Source organism: Pristis pectinata, chromosome 2, assembly GCF_009764475.1.
Source record: "Pristis pectinata isolate sPriPec2 chromosome 2, sPriPec2.1.pri, whole genome shotgun sequence".
NCBI lineage: Eukaryota > Metazoa > Chordata > Chondrichthyes > Rhinopristiformes > Pristidae > Pristis > Pristis pectinata.
In genome coordinates this window covers 40,209,687-40,233,042 of record NC_067406.1, presented here as the reverse complement: position 1 = coordinate 40,233,042, position 23,356 = coordinate 40,209,687, and the positions used below count along the sequence as shown (strand labels likewise).

Genomic DNA, 23,356 nt, shown 5'->3' with positions numbered 1-23,356 from the left:
TTTTTTTTTACACACAGGAAGTGGTAGGTGCCTCTAACGCACTGCCTGGGGCGGTGGTAGAAGCAAGTACGATAGCAATGTTTTAGAGATATTTAGATAGACACATGAACAGGCAGGCAATGGAGGGATATAGATCATGTGCAGGCAAATGGGATCAGTTTAAATTAGCATCATGGTCATCATGGACATTGAGAGCCGATAGGCCTGTTCCTGTACTGTTCAATGTTCATTGTGCTCTTCAAGTGCTCATCCAGGTGCTTTTTAAATGTGAAGAGGGTTTCTGTTTCAGGCATTGATTTCTAGGTTGCCATCTCTCATTGAATCAACTATTTTTTTTCTCAATCCTTCAAACAATTAACTCGGTGACAGAGGAGACACGAGAGACTGCAGTCGCTGGAATCTGGAGAAACAATCTGCTGGAAGAACTCAGCGGGTCAAGCAGCATTTGCGGGAGGAAAGGAATTGTGGATGTTTTGGGTCGAAACCCTGCATCAGGACGGCATCATTAACTCGGTGAGATTGTTACACATTTTCAAGAAGGGTTTGAGGACATCCTTGAATCAATTCTTCTGTCCTCCTGGCAATCTCTTTACATGATGGAACTCAGAATAGAGCCTGTTTTGGCACTCTGTTGACTGCCATGCAAATAACAAGGCCTGCCTATCCGAAAGGATGAAGTTCAGTGCTGGGACGACCTGGGAGAGGATGCTGAGATTAGTTTATCTTGCCAGTGACAATTTTGCAGAGACAGCTCTTGGTAGTTCTTCTGTGTTTTGGTGCCTTCTCAAAGGTGACAAACCTTAATGTTGTAATTTTTTGGGCGAAAACAATTCATTCAAAGTCCAGCTTCCTCTCTTGGAATTCACAAAATTTCATTGCGCAGAGGTGCCGACCCGCAGTGATTGAAGCCTTCTTGGGCTGAGCCGCAAACAAAAGCCAACCAATCAGCACGGGGCAGGGGCGGAAAATCCGGGACGATTTAAACCTACAGGGAGTAAAAAGCAATCTGCTGGAGGAACTCAGCGGGTTGAGCAACATTTGTGAGGGGATGGGAATTGATATTTCAGGTCGAGACCCTGCACCAGGACTGATGTGTCTCTTGTCTCTCTTAAGTTGCATCTTGCGTCTCCATTAAGCTCCACAGGAACTCTGCGAGTTGCTGTGCTAGAGGGAGGAAGGGTGGTTCTGGTAGTGGATGTTGAGAGTTGTAGTTCCCCTGCAGTCAGGCGACTGCTGCATAAACAAGCGGAAGAGAGCGGATTAAACTACGTTACCCATAGAGCCGCCTCGGTTGCCTGCAGTTCCGGTAACCTGATGTCATTTTTGCCTTGTTGGAGTCTGTTGTGAGCAGAGAAACGACAGCAGTGCGAGTGTGCAACAAGCACAATCATCAGCAAGGTAAGGCAGCATGATTTTACACTCCTGGTATGTTTGATGTAACAGATGCACCGTTATGCTTTTGCAAGGAGAAACAAAGACAGCAGACATCGCTCGCTCCTTTAAAAATTCTGATCTGATACGTGTCACATCTGATGGTGGAGAGCAGACAAGTAGAATGTGATCAACCGGGTTTGTGATCTGCTGCCCATTTAGCGATCGCTCTCCGGCATTTCTCTGACACTTGACAGTTAGAGTTTCAGGTTTAGGGTTTAATTTTAGATTGGGCTACATTGGTTCCTGGAATTAATCCGGCACAAAATTTATTTGCATGGAAGCATTTTATTTAGTTTGTTATTCAAACCAGGGTGCATCTTTCTTTTAGTGTAACATGGTAAAACGATGGAGTAATTGTAGTTTTGAAATACTGTGAACTTTAAAGTGATTGATCTGCAAGATGTACACAAAAAACTGCCACGAGCTGTGGAGTTCCGTGGGAGGTTTATGATCACTTTGAATATGTTAATTAATTTTCAGAAATAACGTTGGCATGTCTGGATCATCGTCTTTGAAATGCGATTTTTAGCACGTTAAGTAATGAAGTAAGCGGATTGAGCACGTTGTAAATTCACAATGTTTCCTCGTTCTTTGTGTGTTAATGTTATACGCCCTGTTTCCTGTTTTGGGTAATGCGATTGGGGTGATGTAATCTCGCCTTGTGATTTGAGGCAACTTCAGTATTGGAAATCCCATCATTGTTTTCAAAAATACAGTACTGATTAGGCACTTTAGATTCTTTATGTTATCAAGGTTTTAGCTGAACGGCAAATCTACGAATCACGATTGAAGGATGCAGTGGTATTTTATTAAGGAGAAGCTACAGATTTTTTTTCTCAGTCTGAATTTGCACATTGTATTGTTCACCTCTTGCTTTCCTGGAGCAGTACTTAAAGCCACCCTTATAACGTTGTATTCATTGCTTTGCTGTACTGTATTTTTTTCTCTAGTCGAAAATTACTAAATGACTCGAGGACAATGTGAGATACTGACCATTTGGTGGTAGAAGGATTTGGAGCTGAACCAACCCCATTTGCACAATGAACTTCCACGTGCAAAAGAAATTATGGAAAAATAATAAGTGAGGAACAAAAACAGAAGAGTCATTGACTCGAAACATTAACTGCTTTCTTTTTCTACAGCTGCCGAAAGAACTCAGCCAGTCATGTGGCATCTGTAGAAAGAGAGACCAGTTAATGTTTCGGGTCAGTGAATCTTTCTCAGGAAAGAGTGGAAGGGTGTCAGTTTGTAAAACAGACCAGAGAGAAAGAGTGAGGTGAAGGCAAAAGACTATATGGAACTCTGGCTTTGCAAAAACAGAAGCAAAAGTTGTCATTTAGCTGTCTCAGTAACTTTAAGTATGAATAATCCATTTCAACCCCTGCTCTCTCAGCTGAGGAGGAGCCAGATTTATATGTTTGACTTTGAAATTGCATTGATGAGGCATGGCACCATCTGAAGTTGGAGTGAAGGAACCCACTGGGTCACATTGGTGGTGTGGTGGACAATGAAGAAAGTTGTCTGAGGTTACAACAGGATCTAGATCAACCGGGAAAGTGGGCAAAGGAATGACAGATGAAATTTAACTCCCAACAAGTGCAAAGTGATACACTTTGGGTAGCTAAACCAGGCGAGGGCGTACACCCTGGGGAGCGTTGTAGAACAGAGAGGCCTAGAGATACAAGAGTACCTGGTTTCCTGAAGATGGCAACACAGGTAGATAAGGTAGTGCAGAGGCCGTTTGGCATGCTTGCCTTCATTGGATGGGGCATTGAGTACAAGAGTTGGACCATCATGTTACAACTGTACAAGATGTTGGTGAGACCACACCTGGAATATTGTGTGCAGTTCTGGTCGCCGTAGTATAGGAAGAGTCTGATTAAGCTAGAGGGGATGTAGAAAAGTTTCACAAGGATGTTGCCAGGGCTGGAGAGCTTGAGAAATAAGGGGAGATTGAATAGGCTGGGACTGTTTTCCCCGGAGTGAAGGAGGCTGGCGGTGACCTTGTAGAGGTTTATAAAATAAGGTGGATGGGTACAGTCTTTTTCCTAGGGCAGGAGAGTCTAGTTTTAGAGGGCATAGGTTTAAAGATATCTTAAAGTGAGAAGGGAAAGATTTAAAGGGAACTTGAGGGGCATGTTTTTCACAAAGAGGGTGGTGGGTAAATGAAACAAGCTGCCAGAGGAAGTAGTAGGGACAGGTACAATTACAACATTTAAAAGACATTTGGAGAAGTTTAGAGGGATATGGGCCAATTGAAGGCAAATGGGACTAGCTCAGGAAGACATCTTGTTCAGCATGGATGAGATGGGCCGAATGGACTGTTTCCCTACTTTATAACTCTATGACAATGACATCTTCAGCTAGTCCTGTGATACATATCACTATCATTCTTAAGCTAGAAGAGAATACTGATGCTTTTGCCAGACTGTTTATTAATGATTATTAATGGTTTAGCTTATTCCCCTCTTAAAGAATAGCAGCACTTTATTCATGCAATCTAGTTGGGTGCAAGAAAACAAAGCAGTTCTAGTTAATCCACTTCTTTTCAATAAGAGGAAATGTAATGGTGTAGAATTTTACCTAAGAAAGTGTAGAAATTTCCTGAGGGAGTAAACCAGGGTTGTGGCAAGTGCTATCAGGAGTGCTGGAGGTGCAGTGTAATATTTGGATATAATTTCAAATGTTCTTCAAATTTCATATTAAATAATATCCTTAATTAACAGGCTGAATTTGTTGTTTGTGATGGTCAAGATTCAAGAGAATTGCTCCCTAGCCAGCATTTAAAATCAATTTAATCTTTTTAAGGAATATTTTTCTTCCCCTGTAGATGTCTTATGACTGTGACCTTGATGATAATGAACTGCTGGAGCTGCTGTTTCAGCAGCAGCCCAGTTCACTTCCAGATGAGGAGCTCAATGATGGGATTGAATTCTTGAAGGATTGGGGCCTGTGTGAGGATGATGTAAGTATCAAATCTTTTTATATCCCATATTCCTCTAAATTGAAGGTGTGATTCCACTGACTTGCTGTTTAGCACTTGCCCAGATGCTTGTATGTAAGTCAATAATTGAGTTCGAAGCATGCTCCCACCTTCACCCACCAGCCCAGGGCTACTGAGAGCAACTCACCTAATATTATAAACAGAGCATCTTTGTATCACTGACCCTCTACATCTGCAGGAGGATAATCTTACTTAATCACAATTTTTTTTTAGAAGGGACGTGGCTTCTTTCCAAGCTGACTCCTTGGATGAGGTGGGAATGCTGCTGGGAGCCCACTGACAACACTTGCATTTCTTTTTTCCCAGAAAATCAGCTGGAGGATGGCTGATGATGGGGGTGGACATTGGGCTGGGTGTACTGGAAAGCTATCAAAGTTGTAGGATTTTTAAAGCAGAAACTTACAACCTTTACTGTCACAACTTACAGGTGTGCTTTATCACCTGTCTGCTTTGTACAAATATCTGCTAGCTAGCACTAGAATTTTTCCCCCACTTAATCCCCTTGACTTGTGAGTATTTATCCATATTCAATCAGATGATGCTACTGATGAAAACTTCCACTTCCTGACATCATCTCTTGTACTTGCAGATGCTGAATGACCACGACACTGAGGATTTCTTCAACTCCATCATTGGTTCTTTTAAAGATGAGACCCCCATCCCAATGTCCTTGTCTCCACTGGATAGTGACAGTGGAATATCTGAAGATAACAACAACTGTACCCATGAAGATAGTCCATCGGGCAGTGATGTCACACTCTCTGAAAGCTTGTCATTTTCTGAAGTCATAAATTCTGACCATAACTACTCACTTTCCCAGAACTCTCAGAATGATGCTAATTATTTGTACAGTGTAAGAACTGAGAAGCCTTCATTAGAAAGGGACATCTCGATTGTTTTAGGTTAGTGCCTACCGTGATTCCTACGTTGTATATATTTACCTGTGTATTTCAATGCATCTGACATTTATTTTGAATCTTTCAAGGATGTACTTCAGCATGGTGAGTGGTTAGACAGATGACCTGTTTTACTAATGCTGTCCACAAACAAGTGCTTTAAAAGTTTGGCCGTGATTGACTCGTGATACATTTATCACTTATTTCCTGATGTCTTCAATCCACCATCCCAACTTCTAGGAGGATCCTATAGCAATAGGAACCTAATAGGGTGTGCAATAGGGATGTATTCAAACATGTGTACTGCATCAGTTGCTGTTGTAAATAGGTTTGATTCTAGCTACTGGCTGCAAATTAAACTAAAAGAGGAAGAATTGTTGAACTTGTATAATAGCTCTGGTGAATAGTATTTGGAAGTGTAAGAGGCTGTGCGCTATATTCAACTGAAACAAGTCATCTAGCAGCAAGTTTCTTTCGAGTTCCTTACTGGATTTCTATGGCTCCTTGTATTTATGGCCCCTACCTGTAGTCTTTCCTTTAAATGAAAAGATTTTCTCTATGTTGGCATCCTTCATAATTTTAAAGATCTTTATCAGGTCACTGCTCTGGTTTTCTTTGTTGAGCCTGTTCAGTTTCTCTTGATGATTGTTTCTTCTCAGTTTTCACATCATTCATGTACATTTTTATATTCTTGCCAGTTGATTTATATCTCCTTGGTAATATTGAGACCAGAACCATGTTGAGCATTAGGAAGGGTATACTAACATAGTGATTACATTTTTGTGCTATTGGTCCAGATAATGAGTTTGAATCCCATCAGGTCATTTAAATTCATGTAATTAAAAAAATCATCTGAAAATGTGTTATCATTAATGGGGGAATCATGAAACTACTAGTTCATTCATCAATGTCCTTCAGTAAAGGAAATCTGGCATTCTTATCCAATCTGTATCTCTACACCTGCAAGGCATTTGCTTAGGAAGTCTTTCATTTCAGGGCCTGATAAGGGATGAACAATAAATGCTGAACTTAACAGTGACATCCACGTCCTGTGAACAGACTAACTTATTCTAACCATAGTGGTATATAATTTCTCCATGCTTGGATTTTCCTCCATTAGAAATGATTCTTGGTGCTTTGTTTATATTTTTTTTACTGATCTTGTTGGCTTGTTTTGTTACTTTTCGTTATTGCCACCACACCCCTCCACTACCTCTAAATCATTGGATTGTCTGATACCCAGTACTGGGAGAGCAGGTATTTCTGCTAACCAATACCAGGAAGGTGGAAGTAATTGATTTTGGTCACTGGTGCAAATCAACTTCTTAACCACCAAATTGATTCTTTCTGGCAACAAAAACTGAACTAACCCCTTCCAACTTTTGATGACAGATTAAGTAGAGCTTTAGACCATACATAAGCTTGCCTGTTTCCACCTCTGTACCTTCACCCAACTCCTCCTTTACCTCAAATCACCTACTGCCAAAATCCTCATCCATTGTTTTGCTATTTCTGGTTCAGGAGTTGAGTTTGTAGCAGAACCCAAAGTCAATGGCTCCACTCTTCCTGGTATTAGTTGACTTTACTCCCACTGAGTTGACCCCCACTGCTGGTTGACCTCTTTCATAAGGTCATTTCAATCTGCAGCTCATCCTAAATTGCAGAAAGTCTCCCTCACTGTGTACTTGCTGACTTATTTTGGCTCTTGGTTAATCAATGCTTATTTTAAAAAAAATTTGCTTTATTTTTCCAAATCTTCTCATCCCTTTTCACTTCTGTGGGTCACTACAAGCCCAACAACTCATCAAGGTATCCCTGCTTGCTCTGTTAATGGCTTTCAATTTTAATTGCTCCACTGTTGGTCCTCCCCTTCACCTGTCAGCACACAAAGCTCTGGACTTCCCTCCCTCAACCATTCTGCCTCTCCACCTCTCTCTTTTTTTTAAGACTCTTCTTAAAACTAAGCTCTTTGACCAGATTTTTGGTCACCTGCCTAGTATCTGTTCAAATGGTTTAGTATTAAATTCTGTTAATGATCCTCAGCAGTGGCTTTTGGATATTTTTAAAAACACTAAGAATATATGGCAGTGATGGCAACTCTGCTTAAGAGAGATCAGTATTTTTTGTTTTAACTTCTTAGAAGACTGGGAACCTGATTGTTTGATTGAAAATCCACAAGTTCATCCCGTGGAGGAAAGCTCTGGCCTCGTAACACTCACCATTGAAGACCAGCAGCAACACTGTAAAACAAATCAAGTAAGTGTTTATCTTCTGTATTAATTCACACAAATAGAGAATTAAATTCTTAGTTATATAGTGAGGTTTTATGTAGGGAATATAGAAATTTTGGAGTCCTTATAGAAATAAGATCCTGGTGTTTCTTTTCCCCATCTCAACTCTTCCCCCAGACATTACACAGCAAACAATTTAGCTCAACAAACCTGCCTGACAAGAGTTAAAGGCAGCTTCATGTGACTGTGGAGTATCATTGAAACATCCCGTCAGATCCTGTCATTGCCAGATCTGTGCTTGCAGTGGGTATAGAAACATAGAAAACCTACAGCACAATTCAGGCCCTTCGGCCCACAAAGCTGTGCCGAGCATGTCCCTACCTCAGAAATTACTAGGCTTACTCTATTTTTCTCAGCTCCATGTACCTATCGAAAAGTTTCTTAAAAGGCCCTATCGTTTCCGTTTCCACCACCGTTGCCAGCAGCCCATTCCATGCGCTCACCACTCTGAGTAAAAAAACTTACCCCTGACATCTCCTCTATACCTACTCCCCAGCACCTTAAACCTGTGTCCTCTTGTGGCAACCATTTCAGCCCTGGGGAAAAGCCTCTGACTATCTACCCGATCAATGCCTCTCATCATCTTATACATCTCTATCAGGTCACCCCTCATCCTCAGTATCTTCAAGGAGAAAAGGCCGAGTTCCCTCCACCTGCTTTCATAAGGCATGCCCTGCAATCCAGGCAGCATCCTCGTAAATCTCCTCTGCACCCTTTCAATGGCTTCCACATCCTTCCTGTAGTGAGGTGACCAGAAATGAGCACAGTACTCCAAGTGGGGTCTGGCCAGGGTCTAACCAGGGTCCTATATAGCTGAAACAATATATATACAACAATACTGGTATGGGAGAGCAGAATGATTAAGTTGCTGATGGTGATCCTGGACTGATGATCCAGGGCAGGAGTATAAATCTCACCTTGGCAGTGGGGGGAAATTTAAAATCAGTTAATTAAATAGATTGTGGAATAAAAGCTAATGATGACTATGAAACAATTAGATTGCTGTAAATGCCCACCAAGGTCCTTTAGGAAGGAAACCTGCTGCCCTTGCATGGTCTGGTTCATACATGACCCCAGACCTACTTCAGTATGGTTGACTTTTATTTGCCCTCGGGCATTAAATGATGGCTTTGCAAGCAAAGCCCATGTTGCTTGAAGGAGTGAAGTGGCATTTTAATGTTTGCTTGCTCCACCCTTTGGAGAAATATTGCTTTGAATGAGTAAGCCTTCATTTCCTTCATCCACCCAGGTGAGGTGCAATTATCCATTGTATTGATTGTCAACACAGCAGTGTATTCTATCATCAGTACATAAATGGAAAAAACAGTCATTCTTCTCCTTTTCAAATATATGCACATAAATAGAGCAAAACTACCGACGCTGGAAACCATTGTCCTTTCTCTTGGATGCAAGCCACATGTAGGCTGCAAAACCTGTGCTCATTTCAAGAGCTCCTTTGACTGAGGCTTGTGAATAAGCCTGCAGTCACTATGTGTGTATGTGTGTGCACATACGTGTTTATACAAATAATACTCCATTAAATTTCCCTCAAGTTCTTCTTAGAAGAAATCTCTCCAGTTCCAATGTGTGGGGGAGAAAATTAAAAATGATCTAAAATCAGGAAATACTCAATAAGTCAAACCCTGATACAAAGTCATCAACATGAAACATTAATTCTGTTTCTCCCTTCATAAATGTTGCCTGACCTAATGAATATCTCTAATACTTCCTATTTTTACTTAACATTTCTGGGTGATTCCTTGCCTATTTTTATTTCTGAGTGCCACTTGTTTGTTTGTGTAAAATTTAAAAGTGAACTGAGCTAATAGTTGCTTGTCTAGGCAATCCAGTAGCAGAAATCCACCTTTTGTTTTGTTTCTGAGCTGTGCAGAATATTTGGAAGATATTCTAATCAGTACCCACTCCCCACACTAAATGGGTAGGATTCAGTGATTATTAAATTGTTAAATGTGTATGCATATGTGTTAGATTAATTGCAATGAATATAGTAGAATTCCCACACAGGGTAATCAGTTGATTAGATATATATAAATGAGGATCTATTCCTCAGATTTTGGGAATGATTTGAACTTAAAAGCTATTAGGGGGAGCATGCAGCATGCAAGTATTCTGTTGAATGCTGCTTGTGAACTCTGGTCCCGCATGGTCACCTGCCATTGTGTTCTACCTAACCCAGTCCCCCGCCTACCTGATAAAGCTTTGATCTTTTCATCCCCCACTGTATGGTACAAGCCCTAACAATTTTCCATTGCCACAGATTGTACCTGCACATCGCAGACTGCCTGCTACTGCTGACTTTGTCATCTGATAGCTGGTCATTCTCTCTGTTCTGGCTGGGTGGGAAAGGGAATATAAAGTGTTCATGAGATCCTGCCATAAACTTTAGTAGTATCTTTTGTTCCCAGCCTTTCTGGGTTTTCAAACGTAGGTTTCTAGCATTGTGATCTGTCCTTCTATACACCTCTCCACCTCACTCACCACCCTCTGTTTATTGGAAATGGCGATGTTATGAACTTGAATTTTGACTTGTTCTTTTATTCATCAAAAGGGCTTGATTGAAGTTTGCGGGACAGACATGTGATCTATTATTTTCTTTTTTTTTCAGTATTGCTTTGAAGAACTGATTCTGACTGAAGAAGAAAAAAGACTTTTATCCAAAGACGGAGTGCAGTTACCCACTTGCCTTCCCTTGACAAAGGTCCAACACTTTGTTACATTTTAGTAACAGAAAATGTGGAATTCGTACCTTTTTTGTGTTTTTGTATTTATACCATAAAGTTCTCCTATTACAATGTCTTGACAGATTTTAATCAGCAAATCATGCATACTTCTAGCATTTTACCATTAATACCTCATGAAGTTCAACCATGATAATTTCTATGAAATGAAGTATTGATACAATGTCTAAACTTCTGTTGAGTACCCAATCATTTCACCCTGCTTAAAGCTTTACGATTTAATTCTGCTTCAGTGATATATCTATTGTCCATATTTATTCCAGTAGGTAAGTTATGGCATTCATTTTTTAATTGATAGTGGTGTTCACTTTTTAAACTGATAGTGAGGCATTAACTTTGGTTGAATTAAGGATCCCTGAAATTATGAGTAGCCACAAAGTGTTTGATAGCAGGAAAGGAAAGCTGAAAAGCTGAACTACCACATGGTAACAATCCAATTCAAAACCTAATCAGTAGAATTTTGTCAGGTAAGGACATTAAGGTATATGGAAACAAGGTGAGCAAAAGGAGTTAAGAAACAGATCAGCCCTAATCTAATTGAATAGTAGATTTTACTCAAGGAATAAACAGTCTTTCTCTTCGTATAGTGCAATGCTTCCTACTGGCTTAACTGCATAAATTGACCTTACAGTTGAAAAATATTTCCATTACTTCATCACAAATTACTTAATACTTGAGAAGTGGAAAGTATGAAAGCAAAAAGAATCAGTTTTCAACTTTCAAGGAAGATTGGAATACTGGGAGAGGTGGTGTTATATAGGATGGCAGTGCAGGGATGAACATTAATTAATACAGTTTAATGTTTTTTTTAATGTTATCTTGTCTTAATTGGCTCTAAAACTGAAAGAATTCCATAATGCTATAGTGAATCAAGTGAGAGCACTCTCTACTGCACCTCTGGCATGCTCCTAATAGCCAGTTCAAGTGTGGTATTGGCCAAGATCCAGGAAGAACCATCAAGTCTATTCCTTTTATGATGAACTTCTTGTTTACTTATATGTTCATGGGATGGGAATGTTGTTGCCAGTGCCAGCACTTTTGTCTATTTTCAAATTACCCTGAACTGAAGAGGTAGTTACAGAACTGGAGGCACATAAGGCCAAACCAGGTAAAGATGGCAGATTTCCTTTACTGAAGGACATTAATAAATGATCAGTCAAAATTACAAGGAATTCCCTTTAGTTTAGCAATTCATATCGTCTTCAGTTATTTCAAGAAACAAATAATTCCAGCATTTTTTCATGTTATCTTAATTAGTAGGTGAAATGGAGCATTTGGCTGCCATTATTTCACAAACTTGCAATATATTCTTGTTACAGTCAGAAGAACGAGCATTGAAAAGAATCAGAAGGAAGATTCGAAACAAACAATCTGCTCAAGAAAGTCGCAAAAAGAAAAAGAATTACATTGATGGACTGGAGAGTAGGTAAGGTTACACAAGTCTTTCCCAAATATTTTGCTTTTGCTAAAACCTCAATTTTTTTGTGAAATCTTTAAAATTCTTACATTTCCACCTTGCCCATATTAAATGTATATAAATTTGGTTAGGGGATCTTAATGTTTCATTTCTATGTGTGATGGACTATTACTATGAATGTTTGATAAAATCCAGCAACTTCTGAGCAGGGACGGTGAGCAGCCAGAGGTCGTGGTCCATATAGGTACCAATGACATGGGCAGGAGCAGGGATGAGGCCTGCAAAGTGATTTTAGGGAGCTAGGTAGAAAGTTAAAAAGCAGGACCTCCAGGGTTGTAATCTCAGGATTACCCGTGCCACGTGCCAGTGAGGTGAGAAACAGATACAGTGCAATTCAATACGTGGCTAAGGAGGGAGGGCTTCAGATTTATGGATCACTGGGCTCACTTCCAGGGCAGGCGGCACCTGTACAAACAAGACAGTTTGCATCTGAACTGGAGGGGAACCAATATTCTTGCCGGAAGGATTGCTAGTGCTACTCGGGAGGGTTTAAACTCGGCAGGGGGACGGGAACCACAGCAGCAGGGCAACAGGTGGTAGGGTTGAGGGCAAGAAAGATGAAAAGTAAGACTGAAAGGAAGAACAGCAAGGGGCAGGCTGATAAACACGGTGGGACTGATGGGCTGAAATGTGTTTATTTCAACGCAGGAGTATTATGGGTGAGGAGGATGAACTTAGAGCCTGGATCAGTACATGGAATGACGATGTTGTTGCCATTACAGAGACCTGGTTTCGTGAGGGATAGGACGGGCAGCTCAACATTCCTGGGTTTCATTATTTTAGACATCTTATAAAGGGGGTAAAAGAAGTGGAGGGGTTGTACTGATAAGGGAGAATGTCACAGCACTACTCAGAGGACATATTGGAGGGCTCATCCACAGAGGCAATTTGGGTGGAGCTCAGAAATAGGATAGGTACAATTACACTGATGGGATTATACTATAGGCCCCCTAATAGCCACTGAGAGGTGGAGGAACGGATATGTAGACGGATTATGGAAAATTGCAGCAACAATAGGGTTGTCATAGTGAGGGACGTTAACCTCCCCAGTATTGACTGGTACCTCCTCAATACAAGAAGCTGAGATGGGGCAAGATTTCTTCAGAGCATCCAAGAGGGGGTCTTGAAACAGTATGTGGAGAGTCCAACTAGAGGAGAGAACATACTTTATAAGATAAGATTAAGCTGGACCTTGCTTTTGGAAATGAGCCAGGGCAGGTGACAGACCTGACAGTGGGTGAACATTTTGGGAATAGTGACCACAATTATGTTTTAAGATGGTTATGAGTAAGGATAAAATTGGATCTTGCGGGAAGGTACTAAATTGGGGGAGGGCAAATTATGACAGGATAAGACAGAAGCTAAGGGGTGTTGATTGCGAGCTGCTGCTGTCGGACAAGTCCACGTCTGACATGGGAGTTGTTTAAAGACCAGCTGAGCAGAGCTCAGGATCAGTACGTTCTGGTGAGGACAAGGATGGTAAGGTAAGGAAACCTTGGATGACCCAAAAGGTCCTAAATTTAGCCAGGAAGGAAAAGGAAGCATATGGAAGGTTTAAGAAGCTAAAATAAGACTGGGCCCTTGTGGAATTTAAAGATAGCAGGAAAGTGCTCAAGCAGGCGATTTGGAAGACCAAAAGGGGCCCTGAAGTGTTCTTAGTGAGCAGGGTCAAGGATAATCCCAAGGCATTTTTATACTTCGATTAAGAAAAAGAGGATAACTAAGGAGAGGGTAGGTCCGCTCAACGATAAAGGAGAGAATTTGTGCTTGGAGTCAGGGCAACTGGCTGAGGTACTAAATGAGTGCTTTGCTTCGGTATTTACCGAGAAGGAATTGGAGGATAGTGAAAACAGAGTGGGGCATGCTACTGTGCTGGGACATTTTAAGATTAAGGAGGAGGTAGTGCTGGGGTCTTCTGAAAAGCATTAAGGTGGATAAGTCCCTCGGGGCTTGATGGCATATATCCCAGAATATTTAAAGAAGCAGGTAAGGAGATTGCTGGAGCTTTGCCAAGGATCTTTGTGTCCTCTAGCTACAGGCGAGGTCCTGAGGACTGGAGAGAAGCAAGTGTTGTGCCTTTGTTCAAGAAGGGAAATAGGGATAATTCAGGTAATTGTAGGCCAGTGAGCTTCACCTCAGTGGTAGGGAAGTTATTGCAGAGGATACTGAGGGATAGTGCTATGAGAATATCCTCATCAGAAGGAGCACAGTAGTCCACATTTGGAAAGGCATGTCCTGCTTAGGGACAGGCAGCGTGGCTTTGTGCAGGGCAGGTAATGCCTTACAAACTTGATTGAGTTTTTTGAGGAGTTGACAAAGGAGCTTGATGACGGTAAGGCAATGAACGTTATCTACATGGACTTTGGCGAGGCATTTGATAAGGTCCCTCATGGTAGGTTGATTCAGAAGATAAAGATACATGGGACCCAGGGTGCATTGCAAGTTTGGATTTGGAACTGGTTTGCCCATAGAAGACAGAGTAGGGGTGGGAGGCTGTTATTCTGGCTGGAGGTCCATGACCAGTGGGGTTCTGCAAGAATCGGTGTTGGGACCTCTCTTGTTTGTGAAATATATCAATGATTTGGAAAATGTAGATGGGTGGATTAGCAAATTTGCAGATGACACCAAGATAGGTGGAGTTGTGGACAGTGTAAAGGACTATCAAAGAATACAGTGGAATATAGATAGTTACAGATGGGAGTATAATCTGGGCAAGTGTGAGGTTTGCACTTTGGGAGGTCAAATGAAAGGAGAAAGTGTACAGTTAATGGTAGATCCCTTAATAACAGTGAGATACAGAGGGATCTTGGAATCCAGGTCCATAATTCATTGAAAGTGGCAGTGCAAGTCGATAAGGTGATAAAGAAGGCATACGGCATGCTTGATTTCATTGGTAGGGGTGTTGAGTATAAGAGTAAGGAAGTAATGTTGCAGCTGTATAAAACTTCAGTCAGACCACACTTGGATTATTGTGTGCAGTTCTGGTCACTCCATTATAGGAAGGATGTGGAGACTGTGGAAAGGGTGCAGAAGAGGTTTACCAGGATGCTGCCTGGATTAAGGGGTTTGAGCTATAAGGAAAGGTTGGACAAACTTGGGTTGTTCTCCCCAGAGCATCGGCGCTGCGGGGAGACGTGATGGAGGTTTTTAAAGATTGTGAGAGGCATAGATAAGGTAGACAGTCAGAATCTCTTGCCCAGGGTAGAAATGTCAAACACCAGAGGACGCGCTTTTTACGTTAGAGGGGGGAAAGCACAAAGGCGATGTGAGCAACAAGTTTTTTTTTACACAGAGAGTGATAGATGCCTGGAATGGGTTACCGGGGGTAGTAGTGGAAGCAGGCAGTTTGGTGGAGTTTAAGAGGATTTTAGATAGACACATGAATATGAAGGGAATGGGATATGGATGATACACAGGAGGAAGATGTTTAGTATAAATTGACATCAAGATTGGCACAACATCATGGACCAAATGGCCTGTCCAGTGCTGTACTGTTCTATGTTATGGTCATGCATGTGCTCTTATTTCTGTACTGTACAACTTCTGAACCTCATTCTCTGTTTCATTATATTGTGTTACAAGAAAATAATTCTATGGTTAAAATGTGTGCTGCTTTTTGGAAACTTATTCCTGTTCCTGGAACAGATTACTTGGTTTCTGATTACAAGCTTACATTGTGACTATCTTATCAGCTGTGGATATATTCTAACATAATTGTTGTTTCTTTGTGTGTAGGGTTGTAGCATGCACTGTCCAAAACCAAGAGCTGCAGAGGAAGGTGCAACATCTCGAGAACCAAAATATGTATGTACAGCCATACTGATAAAATTAAGAGATTGATGTACTTCTGAATACCATCTATCTGTTTGTGCTTTACCCAACATGGAAATTCTTGATTCTGACAATAGTTGACCAGGAAAATATAAATAATTCACATCACTAGTCTCATTACCTGTTGATGAGTTCTGACACAAAACAAATAGAATGTGTCGGTAATTGATATTGTAGGTTTCATGTGATAGGAGAGTTGGGTAAAGTTTAAAGGATTTCTAATGACAACTGAGGTTGTTTGTAAGCTATCTGAAGTTACTTCTCTCTAACATCTTTACTCTTGTTTCTGATTTTATTTTGTTTTTCTCTGTGCAAGATGGCAGTCATTGTGGACATTAACTAGGAACTGTATTATATTAACTGCAGAAAAATTGCTAATTTCAGCTTTGATATAATCTGTGCTGGGTTACAAAGCATTAATCAACAACTGATTGTTGATCAAACAAGCTTATAAATCCATTATAGACTGTTTTCTTGTGTCCAATTCCCTAGAAATATTAATGCCATTTGGAAAAGAAGCTGATGAATCCAAATACATCCTAAATGATTGAATGGAGCAAAAACACATCATAAACTTGGGATAATGGACTTTTAATTCTGATTGTATTATCTCTACATTCACTTTCTTGTGATACATTATGCAGAAAAAGATGTCAAAGTTAATTTTCAGTTTATTTTATCATAGGTCTCTAATTGCACAACTGAGGAAGCTGCAAGCATTGGTCAAACAAACTAGCACCAAAACTGCTAACATCAGTACTTGCATAATGGTAAGAATGAATCGTTAAACTGTGCAATGAGCACCGTTGGGCTGTGATCAACCAATGCTCCTCCACTGACTCAGTTTGTAACTGTACTCTCACATAAGAGTGCCTGAATATTATAATACTTGTTTTTATGTGGTAAGATACTGCATCAAGATTTATCCAAAGTCATTGTACAATTAATTATTCTAGAAATCCAGTTAATATGGTCCAGCAAAACATGGCAGCTGGTTTTTTGCAACTGCATTTTCCCACAATTAAAGGCCAGGTAATTATTTTGATGGTATCACAAAGCTGCACAATTGCAGAACTCCCAGCTCTTCAAGCAATGCCATGAAGTTTCAGACGAGAGTTGTAGGTGCCTGGAAGGCACTGCCAGGGGAAGGGTAAAAAGCGGATAAAATAGCAATGTTTAAGAGGCATTTACACAGACGCGTGATCAGGCAGGGAATAGAGGGCTATGGACCATGTGCAGGCAGATGGGATTAGTTAGATTGACGTCACCATCGGCACAGATATATAGTGGTCCAAAGGGCCTGTTCCTTTGCTGTATTGTTCTTTGTTCTTACTGAATCATTAGCATAAAAAACAATGTTCTTTTCAATGTGTTTTTAAAAAAAACAAAACCTGACCCAGTGTAGCAGTCCTTCAGTACTGCATTGCAGTATTACTTTATTATGAAATTGAGCCTTCTCTGACCAAATAGCCCACGAAAGTCTCAGGTTTTGTCTCCTGTTTATGGTGTTATATGATCTCATTTGGAGCGCTACAGTCATTTTCTGGACTATGATGAAAACTATTAATGTAACATTACCCTACAATGGGTAGGCATTAAAATGATCTCCCAATCACATTCCAGTGATATGCAAGGGTTCACTGAAGACAGGATCACACATCACTGTGTTGCTGCCCTCATAATTGGTTAACTTATGGATACTTCTGACATGAAGTATAACATTAAGATGAAGCAGCTGATAACTGAAATTGTGAAACTCCACTTAAGCATGCTCCAGTGCTCTAGAGAGGAAAATTGGAGCGGGAAAAAAAATTCTGTAAATCATTCCTTTTTTCTGCCTTGTTTATACTTAAAACCTTCCCTGCTCTTTTCAATATTGGAGAAAACATTCAATGGACCTTGAACTTTTTTTGGGGGGTGGGGGTTGTTTCTGTTCCAGTCCCTCAACCACCAGTGCACAGTGACCGGACTATGTACCATCTACAAATGCACTGTAGTTACTTGCCCAGGCTACTTCAGCAGCACCTTCCAAACGTGTGACCCCTACCACTAAGGAGGACAAGGGCAGCAGGTACATTGGAACACCATCATCTGCACCATCACCTCCAAGATGAGCCCTGTTCTGACTTGGAAATATGTCATTGGTCCTTCATTATCAATTGTTCTATGTCCTGGAACAATAGTACTATGAGAGTATCCTCATCAGAAGGAACACAGTAGTCCAAGAAGATGGCCTAGAACCACTTTTTCAAGGGTAATTAGGGATGATCCATCAGCACTGGCCTCACTAACTACTCCTGAATCCCAAATATGAATATATAAAAAAAAATTGAGTATGTTTTCAGATTTTTCTCTATCCATTACTTGACCAGGACATTGAACCTTTACATTGATCGAGGATGGCTATCATTGTATCTTGGTTCATTTTGTCTGTCTTGGTTATTGGTGAATGAGACAATGCAATTAACTTAAGTACCTCCCCTTTTTTTCTTCTAGGTGTTCCTGTTGTCTTTTACACTTATCATTTTCCCAAGTATCAACCCCTTTGGTGCAAAACTAAGATCGCAGGAAGAGTCATATAGTGGTGAGAAAAATTATTCAAGTATGGATATAAAGCACTACTAAACGCTGAATGTTGCATGTCATTTAAAAAAAAAACTGGGCAAAATCAGAGACAGAGGGTGGTATATGGTCCATAATTCAGAAAAGGCTACTATGCAGGTACAGCAAGTATTTAAGAAGTTTTTGTATTAAATTGACTTTAAATTCTTGTCCTGTTATAGTAGTGGTCATTTAGTTATTTAATGCATTCCTTTTTAGTTTCTCTCTAGTATACCATTATTATTTATTGCTGGTGAATTACATTCAAGAGGAGGAAAGTTATCTATCAGTTATATGGGGACCACACCTGGAGTACCATGATCTGTGAACATTGATCTCCTTACTTAAGGAAAGATATTAATGCAATGGATACAGTTCAGAGAATGGTTATTGGACTAATACCTGACATGGGTGGGTTCTCTTATGAGGAAAGTTTGACAGGTTAGGCTTATATCTGCTAAACTTCAGCAGAGTGAGAGGACACTGTCAATTTCAACATAAAAGTCAATAAATTGGCCTTGGATGATGTCCTATTGCCCACAATAAAATGAATTCTCAGATGAGGTGGGGCATTTATGGAGAGAATTTGAAAGTTTTTTCATGGGCATGGAAGACCCAGCTGCCAAAAATGGGTGGAAGATTTTTGGAATATTTTGAACAAAGTAGGAGTTGAAAGAATAGAGGATATGTAGATGAAGCATTGTAATAGGGTACAAAGTGCAGAAGTTGGAATGATAACTTTAAATGTAAGGCATTCACTTTTTTATAGCTGTGTTATTTCACAATTATGCAAATGTAGCCACAGCCACACAATGTTTCTTCATCCTGAAAGTTATGTACTGTATACATTTATATGTACCATATGCATCATTTTAATTTGAATGAGTTTACAAGGCTTTCATTCAGTTAAGTATTTTATTGATAAACTGCTTTTGAGCTTCACTTTCATTCATCATACCATTACCATAGCTTCTTTTGTTTGAAATCTGGCCTTGCAAATGCATCGTACCACTGGTTAAAAACTCTGTAACCAGTATACAAAATGATTTTGTTAGTACTCTTTTGGTGTACTAAACCATAAATTTGGTGTAGCTTTTAATCAAAGTTGAGGATATTTTAAATGGTGTGATCTACTGCTCAGAAAACACATTTTGGAATTGCACCGACTAAATCTATGGAACATAGGACATGCTTAGCTCTGACTTAATAAATAAGGCACACTATTAGAATTGTGACAAGAGACTGAATTGTAAATATTTGATAATAAATCTATATGTGCAGTTCTAATCACATAGTCCAGGGAAGGTTTATTCTCATTCAGAGAGGAACAATGGGGTATTGGTAATATAAAGATAAAGTGGACTTGTTTCACTCTGAGGACTCGTTTCTACTTTCATATTATCTTCTGTCAGTGAATTGGCTACAATTATTTTGCTTTGCTTTTCTGAATGCTGATCTAAGCCTGAGAGCTGGACTTTCAACATGAAAGTTAATAAATTGGCCTTTGGTGATGCGCTAACGTCCAAAATAAGCAAATTATTTTAAGCTGCTCCTTGGTAATCACCCTGTTCTGTGGAAGGTACACATTGTTTCGTGGATGATGATGCCAGTTTTATTTCTCTTTGATAGTACTTTCCAGGACTTTACTTGATAGTGATTCATCTCATGTACGCTTGGTGCCAAATGCCCATAATCCAGATGCTGATCCAGAGATAACAGAGAATCATGGACTGGATCAGGAGGTTCCTCAACCGTTAATGTCAACAAGTCAGAACCGCACATCTGAGGCTTCAGACTTGGGAAAGGCAGAATCCACTTCAACTTTAAATAGCAACTCCTCTTCAGACATGGACAGAACAGTAAAAGCTGCTGTCCAAAGTGATGTAAGCCTGGGAAGGACAGCTTCCAAAAATGAAAAGGATGACTATAGCATTTCATCTTCACCAGTGAATAAGCCAAACTGGACAGAGCATACTGCAACAGTGATAATAAAAACACATCCGCGGTCTGACGAAATGTAACTGATATGCAGGAAGTTTCCTGCCTTTGAATCATGGATTGTACATCATTTGTTTTTAAAATTGTGGAGCTATGTGAGCATGTGCATTTCATATACTTGGGTACTGTATAGGTTTGTTCTTTTGAGGTGTTATTTAGTTGGCAAAAGAAGCCGGGTGTTACATGTGGAAGGGGTTGGCATAAAGCAATTTGTTTATTTTTCTAAAATCTCATAAGTTGTATACTCAAATTTTTGCATAAAGGTGGGAAATACAAAAAAAATCATATTAGAGATCTGTTCAAATAATTCAACCCTCCAATATCACTGTGGGTTTAAAGGTTTGGCTAATCTTTTAAGCACTTCTGCAACTTCTGTAAATAATACTCCCCTGAAATTTTCTCCCTCAAGTTCCTCTTGAAAGAAATCTTTCCAATCCCAATACAGTAGGCGGATTGGTTGAAGAGACGACTGTTGTGCACAGCACTGTGATGCACTCCCAATACTTCTGCCCCTTCCTAACTCCTAGATAACTGTGACCCACTGATGTATTTGTAGCATATTGTTACAGCTATAAATGTAAACTTCTGTGAAACATTCACATAATATACTTTGTTTCATTTTGTTTTGTTTCTCTTCTGTATTTGATTTGGAGCCTGAGCCTGAGAAGTCAAGAATGCTGCCACTCCAGATTTTTCTTTGCCACAATGCCTGAGATTGCCAAGGCATTTTTCATCTCTTCACTTTCATGTGCTGTGATGAGTGGCAGTCTCTGTTTGGCACCTTGTTCATGTGACTCAAATTGTTTGCTGAGCTAATTAGAACTCAAACCTAATTTTCCTTCTGTGTGGCACTGTTACCTATGCCCTTTTGTTATCTCAAATTTGTAATTTAAAACAATGCAACATTTATATTAAGTAATAAATATGTGGTTAATTGTTAGGAAATGTGACAGCTGGTCAGCTGGTCAGCTGTCTACTAGGGACATCAGAACAGGTGCAAACCATTCCTCCTCAATGCTGTTACACCATTAATTTAGTTTATTTCCGATTATGTATTGGAACTCCATTTGCCTGCCTTGGTGCCATCTTTTACCACCCTTTCCTAAACCTGTATCTCTGTTTTGAGATTCTCAATTGGCATGGTCTCAAAAGCTTTTTGGGGGTAGATTTCCACTTCCTTTTGTGTGAAGAGCCTGCCTCCTGACAAGTGCTGTAATCATTGTGTTAACAGAAAGAGGAGTCATTGAAGACATTTTTAAGCAGTCTATCTGACAATGGTAGAGTTGACGCTGGTCTTCACATTACAGCTTCTTATTTTGGTTGCACTTTAAATTTTCACTTGCTTACTACTGACGATCCTGCTGAGCATTCCCCAGTTACTGGTGCAAAAGACTCACACAAGGCTGGCAGTCTGATGTAGTACTTCACGATTTCCATATTCCTATTCCCAGGCCATTCAGATTCCTTTCTTTCCCAAAACCCATAAACCATGTGCCTCAGCAATCACTCACCTCTCCCACACCCTCCCTCTGCCCCACTCCACCATAAACAAGCTGTTCACCAAACAGTTTTGCAATCAAACAGCATCAATTTCTCACTTTTTTTTCCTCCCTCTCATTGACCCCAAATAAGTTTAACTGCTATATTCCTTTGAATTACTGCCAGGTGTCTGTATGCATTCTGCTGAGAAGTGCTACAGGGTGTATTATGTTAAATACACCATATGTGCAAACTGCAGTAGTGCATGTTGCAGAGTTATCCCATGGCTAGTTCCATAGAGTGTAGGACAAACCTTTCATGAAGTGGATTTAGAATTGGAAGAGATTAAGATTTTGTATCTGGTGATACCCATGTTTGTATCAGTCTATACCCCCATATCAAAGGATAGATGCGGTTTAGGAGGGCTTTATCGCGATTGGGAGAGGTAAGTAGGTGCAGGCATGAATCAAATAATCAAAACAGCTCAATTTAATTTCTTGATGGCAGCTATTTAGTATGTAGATCCAAGAATAACTACTGCAGTTGATTTTTATTACTGATACTGTATACAAATGCAACTTACTAGGATTGGAATACTGAACCACCCAAGACTCCATCAGTCAACCATGGTAGGGATCATTTAAGATATCTTTATTAGTCACATGTACATCGAAACACACAGTGAAATGTATTTTTTTGCGTCCAGTGTTCTGGGCGCAGCCGTACATTGCCATCTACTGTTAGATAAAAGTGGTAAATTTCATTAATTGAATATCTGATAAGATACAGAGTGACGTCCATGCATTAGAAAGTGGTCTGTTACAGCTCTCTGTCATGAGTTGGATAAGATTCTTTAATATCTTACATGTAGGTTAGAACACTTCAGATGAGCTTTCCTTGAATTATAGCTATGCCATGTCACTCAGTGCTTCCCATTCCAACACTGGATAGTGTAGCACTTTAAATTGCTTGAATGCTGCATATTTTTATTTTTCAAAATATATGTAGACATTGTGGAATGTCATTGATGGAATTAAAAACAGCATTTATCAAAATGTTCTCAATTTTTGAAACTCGTTTTCTGTTCAAAGCTGTAAGCTAATTAGCATTTTGGGACTTTTGTAGCCATACTGTACTGAGAGACTTTGCTATAATTGTACTAATAACCTGCCTGAAGCCTTTGTTAAGCCTACTGAATATACTGAAGTTTGAAATAGAGCTGCATAGTATACTGTTTCCCCAGTTGATGAGATTTATGTATGTGTGTATATATATACTAAAATATATATTTTCTAATTATATTCTTAGTAAATCTTTTGGGGTATTAAATACTGGTTTCCTCTAATTTTGTGCTGTTCACATAATCAACTACTTCCAAAACACAACCAACTCTCTCGCGTCATGCTATATTGTTCTACTTTGAAAGTGTCACTTCAGTATTAGTTCCAGACTGTTAGGGCCACTCTCCAAATAGAACTGGCTGTTGTAGTCCAGGATAGCTCTAAATTTTAACAACATTAATTTATGATTTACTGTTAGACATGTACATTAATAATAGGCAATTGAGTGAAATACAAATGGGAGAC

At 39.9% G+C, this 23,356-nt stretch overlaps 1 protein-coding gene across 2 annotated transcripts; it reads left to right on the top strand.

The window, feature by feature from the left end:
- The first annotated feature begins 940 nt into the window (after positions 1-940).
- On the top strand, positions 941-23,285 carry creb3l3l (cAMP responsive element binding protein 3-like 3 like). 2 transcript variants are annotated; one of them, XM_052010144.1, is made up of 10 exons: positions 941-1,398; positions 4,265-4,399; positions 5,028-5,340; positions 7,478-7,590; positions 10,252-10,344; positions 11,704-11,810; positions 15,597-15,665; positions 16,378-16,462; positions 18,189-18,276; positions 19,923-23,285. In XM_052010144.1, the coding sequence occupies exons 2-10, from the start codon at positions 4,265-4,267 to the stop codon at positions 20,312-20,314; spliced, it is 1,395 nt and encodes a 464-aa protein (XP_051866104.1). In that variant the 5' UTR covers positions 941-1,398; the 3' UTR covers positions 20,315-23,285. The 2 variants fall into 2 exon arrangements, with proteins under 2 accessions (XP_051866104.1, XP_051866103.1); XM_052010143.1 differs by having other exon boundaries at positions 952-1,398; positions 7,475-7,590; positions 19,923-23,284.
- Positions 23,286-23,356: the final 71 nt, after the last annotated feature.